Source organism: Corvus cornix, chromosome 9 (assembly GCF_000738735.6).
Source record: "Corvus cornix cornix isolate S_Up_H32 chromosome 9, ASM73873v5, whole genome shotgun sequence".
In the NCBI taxonomy this organism is placed as follows: domain Eukaryota; kingdom Metazoa; phylum Chordata; class Aves; order Passeriformes; family Corvidae; genus Corvus; species Corvus cornix.
Window position 1 is genome coordinate 8684440 of NC_046339.1, and position 13207 is coordinate 8697646.

The 13207-nt window shown below is 57.0% G+C and overlaps 1 protein-coding gene across 4 annotated transcripts in view; it reads left to right on the forward strand.

Annotated features, from left to right (window-relative positions):
* The window catches only part of EPHB3 (EPH receptor B3), a 30817-nt gene extending 18632 nt beyond the window's left edge, over positions 1 to 12185 (forward strand). For 3 of the 4 annotated variants that reach the window (XM_019284687.3, XM_039556874.1, XM_019284688.3), the window contains exons 4-16: positions 6136 to 6291; positions 6442 to 6777; positions 7547 to 7671; positions 7829 to 7997; positions 8090 to 8195; positions 8564 to 8661; positions 8828 to 8950; positions 9049 to 9296; positions 9540 to 9755; positions 9847 to 9996; positions 10091 to 10284; positions 10450 to 10605; positions 10910 to 12185. In XM_019284687.3, the coding sequence (XP_019140232.2) occupies positions 6136 to 6291; positions 6442 to 6777; positions 7547 to 7671; positions 7829 to 7997; positions 8090 to 8195; positions 8564 to 8661; positions 8828 to 8950; positions 9049 to 9296; positions 9540 to 9755; positions 9847 to 9996; positions 10091 to 10284; positions 10450 to 10605; positions 10910 to 11018 (2186 nt within the window). In that variant the 3' untranslated portion in view covers positions 11019 to 12185. The remainder of the gene's footprint in view (positions 1 to 6135; positions 6292 to 6441; positions 6778 to 7546; positions 7672 to 7828; positions 7998 to 8089; positions 8196 to 8563; positions 8662 to 8827; positions 8951 to 9048; positions 9297 to 9539; positions 9756 to 9846; positions 9997 to 10090; positions 10285 to 10449; positions 10606 to 10909) is intronic. The other variant, XM_039556873.1, reaches the window with a different exon arrangement.
* Positions 12186 to 13207: the final 1022 nt, after the last annotated feature.

Consider the following 13207-nt stretch of genomic DNA (forward strand, 5'->3'; position numbering starts at 1 on the left):
GGGCCGTGACGTGGGGCTCGGGCCAGGCTGGCCTCCCTGTTGGCTTTGGGAGTTGACAGCCATGCTGCTGTGGCTAGTTAGGGAGAGCTCAGTATCCACAGGGCCACAGCTCTGCCGGAGATCCAGAACCTCCAGCACCGTCAGTGCCAGCACAGCCCTTACTTCAGTGCCACGGCCCCCTGCGTCAGTCTTGTAAGCAGCCAATCTGGCTCCCTCTGAGCAGATGGACACCAGTGCCAGGCATCCATCCACACTTCAAACTGCACTGAGGTCCGTGCTCCTGGGAAGCTGCTTTCCTTCTTGCTTGGACTGGGAGATCTTAGACCATACACAGTGTTGATTCTTTCCCAGCAGAGAGTGGGGTTTGGGCACAAGGTGATGCAGCTTCCAGCCAGCACTGGGGCTGTGCTCAGGGGGTAGCATCCCAAGGCAGGACTGAGAGCTCCTCAGATTACACTCAGGAACCTGGGGCAAGGTCCTGTCTCCACATCCGCCGAGCTGGACAGACCCCCATGTGGCAGCTTTCCCAGCGCCTTTGATTTCCCACCAAGCCCCAGCTTCTGCTGCAGCAGGCAGGGAAGCCACGCTGGGCCGTGGGCACGTCTCCATCCGGCAGCCTGCCTTCTCGCTGGGCAGAAGCGGCGGTGTCCTCACGTTTCTCTGGGAAAGTTGCGCTGCGCTTGTAGGATCAGATTTTCCGCCATATGATCGTGTGTTTTAAGTGGAAACAGCTGAAGAAGGGCTGGGAGAAGCTGGAGCTTCAGCTCCTTTTCTCCTCTCGGCTGGATGTTCCCTTACTCCATTTCGAGAGTCCAGCAGCACCAAGAAGTCTCCCAGCCCCTGTGTCATGGGCAGCAGTGTGGATGAAGCCCCCCAGAGCTGGGGTTTCATCACTCCCGCCCCGGGGAGCCCCCAGAGGCTTCACCGCGTGGGCGAGCAGCGCTCCAGAGTGCCAGATGGCATTTTAATAAATAACAATACCCAGTTACTGCTTAGATGGGATAAGCCCTGTTGTAAATCTCCCCCTTTCCCCAGACTTTCAGTGGCCTTTGAAGATCTCCTCCTCCTCTTTATCTCCATCCAGAGCCAAGATTAGAGCTCGCATTCAGACCTGTTACAATGCAGCTTGTATCCCGGTCCCTCGGGAGCGGAGGGCTCATCCTGCCCGACTGAAGACAGTTTCTTTGGCATGCTTTGTAAGGCAATACGCCAGGCTGGTACCTGGCGCTCTACTCCTGAGTTGCCACAGCATTGATTTGGCATCTCATTCTCAGCCTCATTATCTTTATTTAATTAGCACGCGGCCCTTCTGGGGGTTGTGCCGCTTCCCACACACTCCCTGCCATGCAGAGCTGCAGAGGCAGCTCTTGGAGGACAAGGAGAAGCTGCTGGCCAGGGAGGGGGGCAAAGGCTCCCACATGCCTCCACGGGCTGGGATGCACTGCATTCCCACCCCAAGCCCTGCAACCCCTGGGGTTCAGCCTTCCCCCCAGCCCACCCCTTCTCCTTTTGCTTAGGAGGCACCCAAAGTGTTCAGGGGATTTGGTGTCAAGGAGCTCCCCAGAAATGCTCTTGGGCATGTGCTCCATGATGGATTTGTTGGGATTTGCACCCCTTGTATTGCCGGCTTCACATAAAGACAGAAAGGCTGCTGTGCCAGGGTGAGCAGTGAGCCCCTCCTTGCATGTCCTTCTGCTCATGGGGAAGCCCTGCAGGAGGGCTACAGTGCCCCCAGAGCCTGCACCCCACTTGGGTGGGGGGACTGAGTCTGTGTGGTGCAGTCCGTAGATACCCAAACCATAGGAGCAGCAGAGGTGTCCAGCATGACACCACACCTTCCTGAGACCCATTTCTGAGTCTTTTTGATCGTTCTTTTCTCATGGCCCCAGGCACTGAACATTTGGGCACAATCAGTAGGTAAGTGCAGGTCAGGCTGGGACCAAAATCAGAATTTTTGCAAAAATAAATTTCCCTTGCAATCAGTGACTAATGAAAACATCACCCTGAATTAAAGAAAAAAAAAATTGCCAAGCAAGCATTGCACTTGCCAACTGTTTGCAGCTTTGCATTGCAACATGGGCTTGCTGCATGAAACCCAGGAAGTGAAACTGCCTGGGATTAATTGCCCGGGCTTCCAGATCAAAGGCAGCAGCAGGGAAGGCAGGGAGAGCTGCCGGTTTACAGCCAGGCAGTTCCACAATGGGTTACTTGTAACACAGTCGAGGAAATCTGCCCCTGCTGTCCTGCCTGTGACCCGCTGTGGCTCAAGAGGCAGCTTTGCTTATTGAAATTTTTTTTTTCTTTTCTTAAAAAAAAAAGAAAAAAATTGTTTTCCTGACTGTTCCTTGGATGCCACTTCAAACCCCCAAGGGCTCTTTCCCTTCTCTCCCTTCAGATTTACTCCATTCACTTTTGGACTGCACTAGTGTGAAATATTTTCACCCAAAGGGTGATTATTTTACTTTTTTTAAAATAACTGCCTTTTAAGAGAGACTTAAAAACAGAGTTACCGCCTCGGCTGTAGCCAGGCTGTTGCTTCCACAGCTCTGCTCCATCTGTAGCCACTTATGACAGCGGGAAGGGAGCGAGCTGTGCAGGTTCATAAAGCACAGATCGTCCCGAGCAAACCTGACTGCTGCCTCTAAAGAAATTACAGGGTTGATGGGCAAAGGGATATGATCAGTTTAATTTATCTAGGCTCAGGCGAGGCGTTCTACTTCAGTCCTACAGGGAGAGAAATAGCTGGAAGGATGCTGGAATATTGTAGTGTGAATGGGAAAGCAGTCAAAACATGAAACGTGGTAGTTTGGAGCTGGTATTTCCCAATGTGTCACAGCTATCCTTGCCTTCCCCAAGGGAGGGGACCCCAAAGTTTTGGGGATGCACACGTGGTTTGTTGCTGCTTGCCTGCATCCCATGCAATAATGGAGGCTGCCTACGGGATGAGTCACTGCTCTCTGCTGCTGCCAGAAGGGTTTTATTTCGGTGTTTTTTTCAGCTCCCTTCCTTGAACTTTATTCACCAGGGTGGGAATTATATTTGGGAATAGTACCCTCCTCTTCCCCCAGCTCTGTGTTGCATCTCTTCGAGACAGGATCAGGCCCTGGAGGTGGGCAGCTGATGGAAATCCTGGAGGGGCTGCCAGAAGCAGCCGGATGGCCGGGTTTGCCACGCCGGGTGTGCAGTGCCCCATAGGGGGTGCAGGGGCAGCTTTACAGCAGGGCGCTTTTACTGTCCTCCTCCTTCCCACACCCCACACAAATCCCCTCTGTGGCTGATCCCTGCTGTCAGGCCAGGCTGCGTCTCCCTCCCATCAAACCAGCGGCTCCTCTTCAGACCGGGGAGCTCTGCTTCGGTTCCCTGACCTGTTATTCTGTGGCTGTCACCGACTGTCATGTTCTCCCCAGAGGTGACCGCAGCACAGCACCAGGAGATGTGATCTGTGTGCAGAGGTTCAGAGTTGTTATTTTATTTGAGGACACTTCAGCAGGAAAAGTGCTTATGCAAAGCTCTCGGTAGGAAGAAGGAAGCCTGGCTTCCCAGCTCCGGCTGGATGGAGTCACGTTCCCACTCCAGAGCTCCCAGGCTCGTTCCGCAGCGTGCCGGCCAAGACAGTGGTTGTTGTACAGGCAGTTTCTTGCAGAGAAGAGATGACACAGCGGCTTATCCACCAGGGGCCTGGGATCAGCTTTCAGCTCGGTTACAGCCTTCAAATGTGGCGGCTGAGAGCTGTCACACTGCCACCAAGGTCTTTATGCTCTGATTTATTAAGCAGAGTTGGAAACTTAAAACACTGGAGTGCATGTGGGCCTCCGTCCCTCTGCTGCTCTTCCCCTTCTTTACAAGGCTGGTTCATGGCTCATCCCCCTCCTGCCAAGGTGGTATGAGGATGCAAAGAAATGGCCTTCATCCCTTTTGCCTGCACTGGGCACTACTTAGGGGTGGCAGGCAGCTGCCGAAGGACAGCTCTGCCTGTCCCTTCTTCCTTTGTCTGGGAGGCCACTATCACCTGTAACCCACTGGGCACCGGCTGGCACTTTGTGTGCGGCAGGCCAAGTGCCCTCATCCCTCCTGCATCCTTTGCAAGCACCTGGCTGTCCTTGGCTGCCATGCCTTGCTTGGGCGGTCAGCTTAACACAAGCTTCACTCTCCCCCCAACAAGCCTGCTCAGGGGGTTTTGACCCTGATGGATCTGGGCTCCTCTCCATAACCAAAGCATGTTTGGCAGCTTTCTGAGCCCAGAGCATTCCTGTCCAAGAGGTTTCAGTCATCTCTCATTCCTCAACAATCTGGTTCCTTATGTGTGAATCTGCATCCACCCAGTTTGAACCGCCTGGGACTCCAGACGGGGTGGGTCTGCCTGTGCCGAGGCTGCTCTGTGACCTCTGGGCCTCTGCTGTCCACATAAAGACACATTTTCTGGTGGCCTGGGTGTCCCAGGCTGGGGAGACAGAAGCCCTCCTGCTGGCCTCCCACTGCTCACCAAGGAGCAAATCTGCGCACTCCTTTGCCTTCCAGCCTGCACAGTTGGGACGGGCAAAGCTTTCATTTCCAAAGGGAAGGCCCAGAGGCTGGGTGAACTCAGGTCAAGGAGCTGGAGTCAGTTGAGCCACGTAGTTGGTCCTGTTTTGACCAAAGAAGAGCCTCCTTGCCGGAAGGCTTGCACCCTGGGAGCAGGAAGCAGCTCCTGACACCCATCCGGGCAGTGGGGCTGGAGAGCAGGCAGTCATCTCTGTGAGGGGCTGCTCTCACGTCCCCCTGGCCTGCACTGGAGCAGGGCTTCTCTCTTGGGGTTGCTGCTGCCCGGTGCCTGGACAAACCAGGGGCCCAGGACAGCACCTGGAGCTGTGTGTGGGTCCCTGCAGGGCTGGCCCTGCAGCATGTGACTCACAGCACTCCACACCCCATGTGGAGCTGCAACCAGCCGGAAAACTTCCACAGAGAGTGTCGGGAGATGCCTCATAGCAGGAAACTTCCACTTGCCACAGCCTGGTGAAGCACCAGGAAACCTCCCCCTGTTTTCAGGATGATGTGTGACAGGCGTGGGAGGTGGGAGGGTTACGTGCCCTCGGAGCTTCCCTAACGCAGTGGAGCGAGGAGGACGTGCCCTCCTTCGGGGCCATCAGTGGTGATGCTGCCCCAGCTGTGGCAAACAGGGTGATGCTGAAGCAGAGCTGGCACCAGTGGGTCTCTCACCTCATCCAGCTGCAAACAGAGCACAGACTCCACTTCCTTGGGCAGCACTGTGATAAACTGGGCTGTTCTGAGGTGTGGGTCAGGTTCCCGAGGCCGCTCTGCTCCTCAGCTCAAGTGCTGTTAATCCTTTCACGTGCCCCTCATTACAAATAAACACCTTGCGGTGCCAATTGGGCCATATCCCAGGACTTGTGGCTCCTTGAAGGACCCTGATCGGAAGCGGAGGAGGGAGGTGGCAGTGATGCTGAAGCAGCTCTTCAGCCAAGGACCTGCAGGAATGTTTTCATCTCGCTCAGCACTCCACTTGAGCCGACCTCGTGAGGTGCCGCTGCCCCGGGACTGAGAAGTGGCTGAAGAGCCTGAGGCGGAAGGTTTGGGGCTGAGTGGCTGATTTTGGGTGGTAGAGGCCTCTCGCAGGGGCTGCTGTGGACAGGGCTGAGGAATTCTTTCCTTCCCAGCCTTATTTCCCCAGAGGATGGACCCAGCACTGTGAAGGTTGCCAAGCCTGGAAAGCAGCATGGCCTTCCTCCATGGAAGGGAGCATGGTAAAACCCTTGGAAAAGGCAGTGAAGAAACAAAACTGACGAATGGACCTCCTGGATGGACCTGCCCTGGCCCGCCATACTGCTGGTGGTGACCAACTCTTCCCACCTCCAGTTACCTTGGGCCTGCTGCTGGAGCACAGCATTTCCTGGCAGAGCTGTGCCTGGGCCGGCTGGTGCTTCCAGCTGCCCACTCTTCCCACCCTCCCCAGCCTGGAGCACTGCATCCCTGGGCATGGGTGATGGTGTTGGAAAGGCTCGTAGAAGGCCTGAGGTCTTCAAGTCACTGATCTAAGATTTGGCAGGGCAGCAAGGAAGGGTCTGCCCACCTGTGGTGGGAGCAGTGAGTGTTTCCTGGGTTCACTTTATAACTCAGGTCTGATTTTCTTTCCTCTAGCGTGCGGCCCGGGAACCTTCAAGTCTAAGCAGGGGGAAGGTCCCTGCTCCCCCTGCCCTCCCAATAGCCGGACTACCTCTGGAGCAGCAATGGTCTGCACTTGTCGAAATGGCTTTTTCCGGGCAGACACGGACCCCGCAGACAGCGCCTGCACCAGTGAGTCCTCCTCGGGGCAAGGAGGGGAGGCAAGGGAAGCTGTGGAGGTGATGGGGATGTGTGTCTGGGAGGGGGGTGTGTGCTGCGCCCATGCCAGCGGTGAGCTGGACATGAAGACACCCCATCGCTGCCCCTCGCATTTCCCTGCAGGTGTCCCCTCAGCCCCTCGCAATGTTATCTCCAACGTGAACGAGACGTCGCTGGTGCTGGAGTGGAGCGAGCCACAGGACACGGGCGGGCGGGATGACCTGCTCTACAACGTCATCTGCAAGAAGTGCAGCGTGGAGCGGCGCCTGTGCACCCGCTGCGACGACAACGTGGAGTTCGTGCCGCGCCAGCTCGGCCTCACCGAGCGACGCATCTACATCAGCAACCTGATGGCCCACACCCAGTACACCTTCGAGATCCAGGCCGTGAATGGCATCTCCAACAAGAGTCCCTACCCTCCCCATTTCGCCTCTGTCAACATCACCACCAACCAGGCAGGTCAGTGGAGCCACCAGGGAGCAGGGCCTGTGTCTCGTCCTCAGAGCAGAGTGGAGCAGAGATTTCCTTCTGACAGCCTGGGAGGCTGCAGTCCTTTGTGGTGCCGCCTAACCGGCTCTCTGGACCTGCATCTAGTCCCCTGGGTAAACTGTCCTCTCTGTTTAAAGCATGTTCCTAGAGGAGATGAGATCAGAATGCTTGCAAGTGGAGAAGAGTAGGGCTGGCAAATGCTCCAGAGAGCTCTGGATCTCTTAGACCTACCTCAGAGATGGTGTGCCTGCTGCAAAGGGAGGAGGAGGGAAATGAGATTTCTCTCCTGTGTGCCTGGGAAGGCTCAGCACCAGCCCAAGCCTTCACAGGCAGTCAAATGCTCTGCTGTTCCCTCCTTCCTCCTGCTCTGGCCCCGCTCCAGCGTGCTGGTAATCTCCAGCCACTGCACTCTGATCTGATTTCACGGGTCTTGCTGCTGGGGTGGAGCACAGAGCTCCTGGCGAGTGGAGGAGGGGACAGAGCCCCAGTTTGGGCTGGCAGGGCCCTTCCCCAGACCAGTTTGCAGCTAGGCATGGGGTGCTATTTCTGAGGCTGCTCTTCGTGTTGAGATCACACCTCCTTATGGAGACTTGGGGGAGGCCAGTCTCAAAGCTTTTCCATGCCTTTCCACCAAGATTATCCAAGCAGGTCCCAGGCAGAGAATCCCCTACACTATGTGGGATGGTGGAGGGGGAAACGTGGCACAGGTGGCTCATTCCTCTCCTGCCCTCCTTCCTAGCCCCATCTGCCGTGCCGACGATGCACCTGCACAGCAGCACCGGGAACAGCATGACGCTGTCATGGACTCCCCCAGAGAGACCCAACGGCATCATTCTGGACTATGAGATCAAGTACTCAGAGAAGGTAAAACAGGAGCAGCCTTTTCCCTCCTCCAGCCCTTGTAGTTGGCCTTCTGCACCATGGCAAAGGGGATCCCTGCAGACGTGATGCCTGGGGGATGTGGGAGCCAGCAAATGGAGGGTGGCTTCACAGAGGTGACACCCACATGTCTTCCCTACAGCACGGCCAGAGCGATGGCATTGCCAACACAGTCACCAGCCAGAAGAACTCAGTGCGGCTGGACGGGCTGAAGGCCAATGCTCGGTACATGGTGCAGGTCCGGGCACGCACCGTGGCGGGGTACGGCCGCTACAGCCTCCCCACGGAGTTTCAGACAACTGCGGAGGGCGGTAGGTACCGGCACCGGGCCGCCTCCATCGCCCAGCCCTCCCATGTGTGCCCCGTTCCCAACCTGACTGATTCCTGCTTGTCCCTCCATCAGGTTCCACCAGCAAGACTTTCCAGGAGCTGCCTCTGATCGTGGGTTCAGCCACTGCAGGGCTGGTGTTTGTCATCGTGGTGGTGGTGATTGCTATCGTCTGCTTCAGGTACTGGCTTCTCAGGGAAGAGGGTTTCAAAGCTGGGTTTGGGGGTTGCTCACGTCTGCCACAGAGCTTTCCCCCTCCCCAGAGTGGGCAGAGCTCTGCAGCTCCAGTCACAGAGTGAAGGACTGGACTGGCCACACATGGGTCCCAGAGCAGGGGTCCTGTGGGAGGATTGTGCCTCTGCTTCCCCAGGACGAGCTGGGCTCTGCCCAGGCTCCTGCCATGCGCTCAGCACAACCAGGCCATCTCCTCCCATCGCACCTCGGGTGGAGGGATGGCTCTGCACACAGGCTGCCAGAGGGAAGGCTCTCTGGCATAGGCTGGCCGTGCTGGGATTTGGAAGTTGGCAGTGAATGTCTTTGCCCCATCAGGAAAGGGATGGTTACTGAACACCTCCTCTCGTCTCCTTTGGGCAGGAAGCAACGCAACAACACCGACCCCGAGTACACAGAGAAGCTGCAGCAATATGGTGAGTGTGAGAGCCCAGCAAATGGACTCTGCTTGTCCTCTCCAAACTCCTACCCTGTGCAAAGGGGCAGCCTTTGCTAACAAGGGGTGGGCTGACAGCCAGCCAAGTGGCTTGGCATCTGTCACCCATGGTGTGTCCCTACTGCTGATGACTTCTGCCCTTGCAGTTACCCCTGGGATGAAGGTGTACATTGACCCCTTCACTTACGAGGACCCCAACGAAGCTGTCCGGGAATTCGCCAAGGAGATTGACATCTCGTGTGTGAAAATAGAGGAGGTCATTGGAGCAGGCAAGTCCTGGGGCTGGGCACAGCAGGTGCTGAGACTGCTGCCTCTCACCCTGTGCTGTGGCTCACCATGCTGCTCCCCTCTCTCCTTCCCACCACAGGGGAGTTTGGTGAGGTGTGCCGTGGGCGCCTGAAGCTGCCTGGCCGCCGCGAGATCTTCGTGGCCATCAAGACACTGAAGGTGGGCTACACAGAGCGGCAGCGGCGGGACTTCCTGAGCGAAGCCAGCATCATGGGCCAGTTCGACCACCCCAACATCATCCACCTGGAGGGTGTGGTGACCAAGAGCCGCCCAGTCATGATCATCACAGAATTCATGGAGAACTGTGCGCTTGACTCCTTCCTCCGGGTGAGCATCCATCTCCTCCTGCCCTGGGTTGGGGGCTGCAGTGCATGGGGAGGCAGCAGCTCTGAGCCCTTCCCCATCCCTCTACATGGTCATGCTGGTGTCCCCAGGGTTAAGCTCTTCACAGACATAATGAGTGGAAGAAGAGGGGTGGCTCTAGGGAGGAGGAAGGTGATGGTAGCACGTTGGGATCCTTCCTCAATCTGTTCAGGGTGTTGCAAACCCCTCTGGTCTCTCCTCTGGTAGTTGAATGATGGGCAGTTCACAGTCATCCAGCTGGTGGGAATGATGCGAGGCATTGCCGCTGGCATGAAGTACCTTTCGGAGATGAACTATGTGCATCGGGATCTGGCTGCCCGCAACATCCTGGTCAACAGCAACTTGGTCTGCAAAGTGTCTGACTTTGGGCTCTCTCGCTTTCTGGAGGACGACCCGGCTGACCCCACCTACACCAGCTCCCTGGTATGGGACACTCAGGAGGGATCCACCAATTTGGGGGTGGGGGGAGACACCTCAAGTATGCACTAAATCATGGAGCTGTGTATCCTTGCAGGGGGGCAAGATCCCAATCAGATGGACGGCTCCTGAGGCCATTGCCTACCGCAAATTCACTTCAGCCAGCGACGTGTGGAGCTACGGCATCGTCATGTGGGAAGTGATGTCCTACGGGGAGCGACCTTACTGGGACATGTCCAACCAGGATGTAAGTGCTCTCTGGGAAGTAGGGAACTGGGAGCTGTAGGCTGCCTGTGGGAGCCCAGATGGCTCACAACCTGCCTCTGCATATCTCTCTGCAGGTGATCAATGCTGTGGAGCAGGATTACCGCCTGCCACCTCCCATGGACTGCCCCACTGCACTGCACCAGCTGATGCTGGACTGCTGGGTGCGGGACCGCAACCTAAGGCCCAAATTTGCACAGATCGTCAACACGCTGGACAAGCTCATCCGCAATGCTGCCAGCCTGAAGGTCATCGCCAGCGTCCAGTCTGGGTCAGTGACATCCTTGTTTCCAGCCAGGATTTACCCCAATTCCAGGGAACACTGGAGTGGTTGGGAATAGAGCTGTGGGAGGGCAGGGATAAGAAATCTCCTCTGCTTCCAGTTACACCTCTCCATTCCCTGCTCCCTGTGACCTGTGGCTCTCTTGCCCTTTAGCATCTCCCAGCCTCTCCTGGACCGCACTGTCCCAGATTACACCACCTTCACCACCGTGGGAGACTGGCTGGATGCCATCAAAATGGGACGGTACAAGGAGAACTTTGTCAATGCTGGGTTTGCCTCCTTTGACCTGGTGGCACAGATGACTGCGGAGTAAGTCCCTGCTTGGAGGGGAGGAGGGAGCAGACTGGGACTGGGGCTGCTGTACACTGTCCCTTGCCTGTCTGACAGCCACCTCCTCCCACCTGGGTGCATGGTGGTCTGAATTAAGGACTGAGATTCAGCATCCAGTCCCAAGGGAGTTCAGGTTTAGGATTCAGCATCCAGTCCCCTTTGGTGTTAGAGGGAGCACTGGAGCTTGGCAGAGGGCTGTAATGATGGATAGGTTCCTTGCCCCAGTGGGGCAGGGCCACTTGTTTATGTTGCTGAGGGCTAAGTCTTCACCTTTTCCTTGCAGGGACCTGCTTAGGATAGGGGTGACGCTAGCAGGGCACCAGAAGAAGATCCTGAGCAGCATTCAGGACATGAGGCTGCAGATGAACCAGACGCTCCCAGTGCAGGTTTGACCGCAGGGGACTCTGCATTGGAACGGACCAAGGGAACCTGCCAACCAGGTTCAGTTTGCGGTGCAGCCCAGCTTCCTGTTTTCCCCTCCACATGGCGCTCCTCTGCCTCGGACGGTCGCCTGGGACGGGATGGGACGGGACGCCCTTCCCTGGATCGAAGGCACTCATGCTGAGAGGGAGCCCAGCTTTTTGTCCCGTGTCCTGGAACGGCGAGGCAGCAACACATCTTCATATTGAAGATGGATTATGGGACAGAGATGGCACATCCCACTTCTCACCCTGTCTTGGTGCTCATCGGTTTGAAGAGTTGTTCTGCTTCTTGGATTTCTTTTCACCCTGTTTTCTCCCCAGTCCTCACTTCCCTCACCTCCCCGAGGCCACAGACTGTTGACCCGTCCGCTGAGTCCGTCAGACACGTCCGAAGCCTTCCCTAACTCTTGTTCCCCACGTGGAAGCAGCCGGAGGAGGCCGAGCTGGCGACAGGGCTGGGGCCACCAGCCCCAGACAATCACTCCTCTTCTCCAGCCCTGGCAAGCCCTCCGCCCAAGGGTCTGCACTGGAACGTGTCCGAAGGGAAGGCTTCGCTCCCTTTCTTGGCTTTGCACGCCAGAACCCGAACCCAATTTACTATGCAGGGAGTTAGGCAAAAAAAAAAAAAGAAAAAAGGAAAAAAAAAAGAGATATATTAAAAAAAAGATAAGAGGGAGCAGAAAGGGGAGGGAGGGGGACCAGGTGCCTGGCTCCTCATCTCTTACCCTCTTGGTTCTCCTGGCCGGCTCTGGACTGCAGAGCGAGGCCATCAGCACGTTTGCACAGGGACCCTCCGCCCCCGGACCGATGGCAGCCGCGCTCCCCCCGAGGGGCCGGAGAGCGGGGCTGGGGCGGGGGCTGCGCCGGGGGCCACGGCTCCCCCAGCCTCCTCTTTTATGCAGAAGGAGCAGGTGCCGCCGGCGCGGCTGCCCGCTCCTGACACACGCTGTGATTGCTGCCAAAAGACTCACTCACCTTTCCCTGAGGATTCACTGCAGCCCGGTTCCTCCGAGCCGAGGGAGAGACTCCCAGCGTGCCTGAGTGTGCGTGAGTGTGTGCATGCGTGCGTGGGTGTGTGCTGGCCGCAGGACTGTGGGAGGTAATGGGCAGAATAAAGGCAATAAGAATTTTACTCGAGTTTCCTTTGCTCGATCGCGCTCTCATTGGATGGGCCCGGCTGCCTGCAGCTTCGCTGCCCACCAGGGTCATCCTTCTTCTCCTCCTGGCCGACCCCAAACTGGCTGTGTGCCCCTTTCTGCTCCCCCCTTCTCTTGCTGTCACGTTTTCAGGTTGTCCCACAGGGACCAGGCAGTGATGCTTTACCAACCCTGTGGTGCTGGGAGACCCAGCGCAATCCCCATGCGGCACTTAGGGTGGAGGTTCTGAGTCCCAGGTCAGAGCCAGTCAGGAAACTCTATCTAATGTACTATACTCAGCATTTTTTTCCCCATACCCTCCTCAAGTCAATCTGGAGCTGTGGGAACCAAACAGGGAGTATGAAAGCCACACAGGGAACAGCCATGCTCGCTGCCAATCCCAGTGCCAGAGGGTCCCCACAGCTACAGGGCTTCTCCGTAGGGCGCTGCTTGTCCCCTGCTCCCTCTGGGCAGTCTGGCCCCCAGCAGGAGGGTTGCAGCAGCCCCTGGCACCCCTGAATTACTGACCTCACTCCTCTACAAAATGGCTCTTGAGCAGGGGGGAGTGCACCAGGGTGAACAGACCAGCTGCAGGTGGCAAGGTAACCCCTGGGACAGCAGATCCAGGGGGCCCGTGCCCTCAGTCTAGGGAAGATTTGCCCACAGTAGCCAAGTGGAACTCCAGTTGCTCATCCTGGGTTTCTCAGGTGCCCCTCAGCTGCAGTACACCTTGCTAACTGCCTTTTGGGGTGCTTTGCTGACAGTCCAGAGGAGCAAGTGGAGTCTCCCCAGAATGATGGGGTGCACCCCTATGCTCCTCAGTGCTTGGCCCCGATCCCCTCCCTCCCAGGCTGACAGGGCAGGTGCTGTTTTTCCCCTTTCCTTGGAACAGGCCTGCTCTTGGGTTTCTCATTAACCCCGTCCTCCCCCACAGGGTAAACAAGTCCAGGAGGGCAGGTGGCAGCAGGTCCTGCAGCAGGGAATGGTCTCCCCACATCCCACTGTCTCCTCTGCAAGATGTAT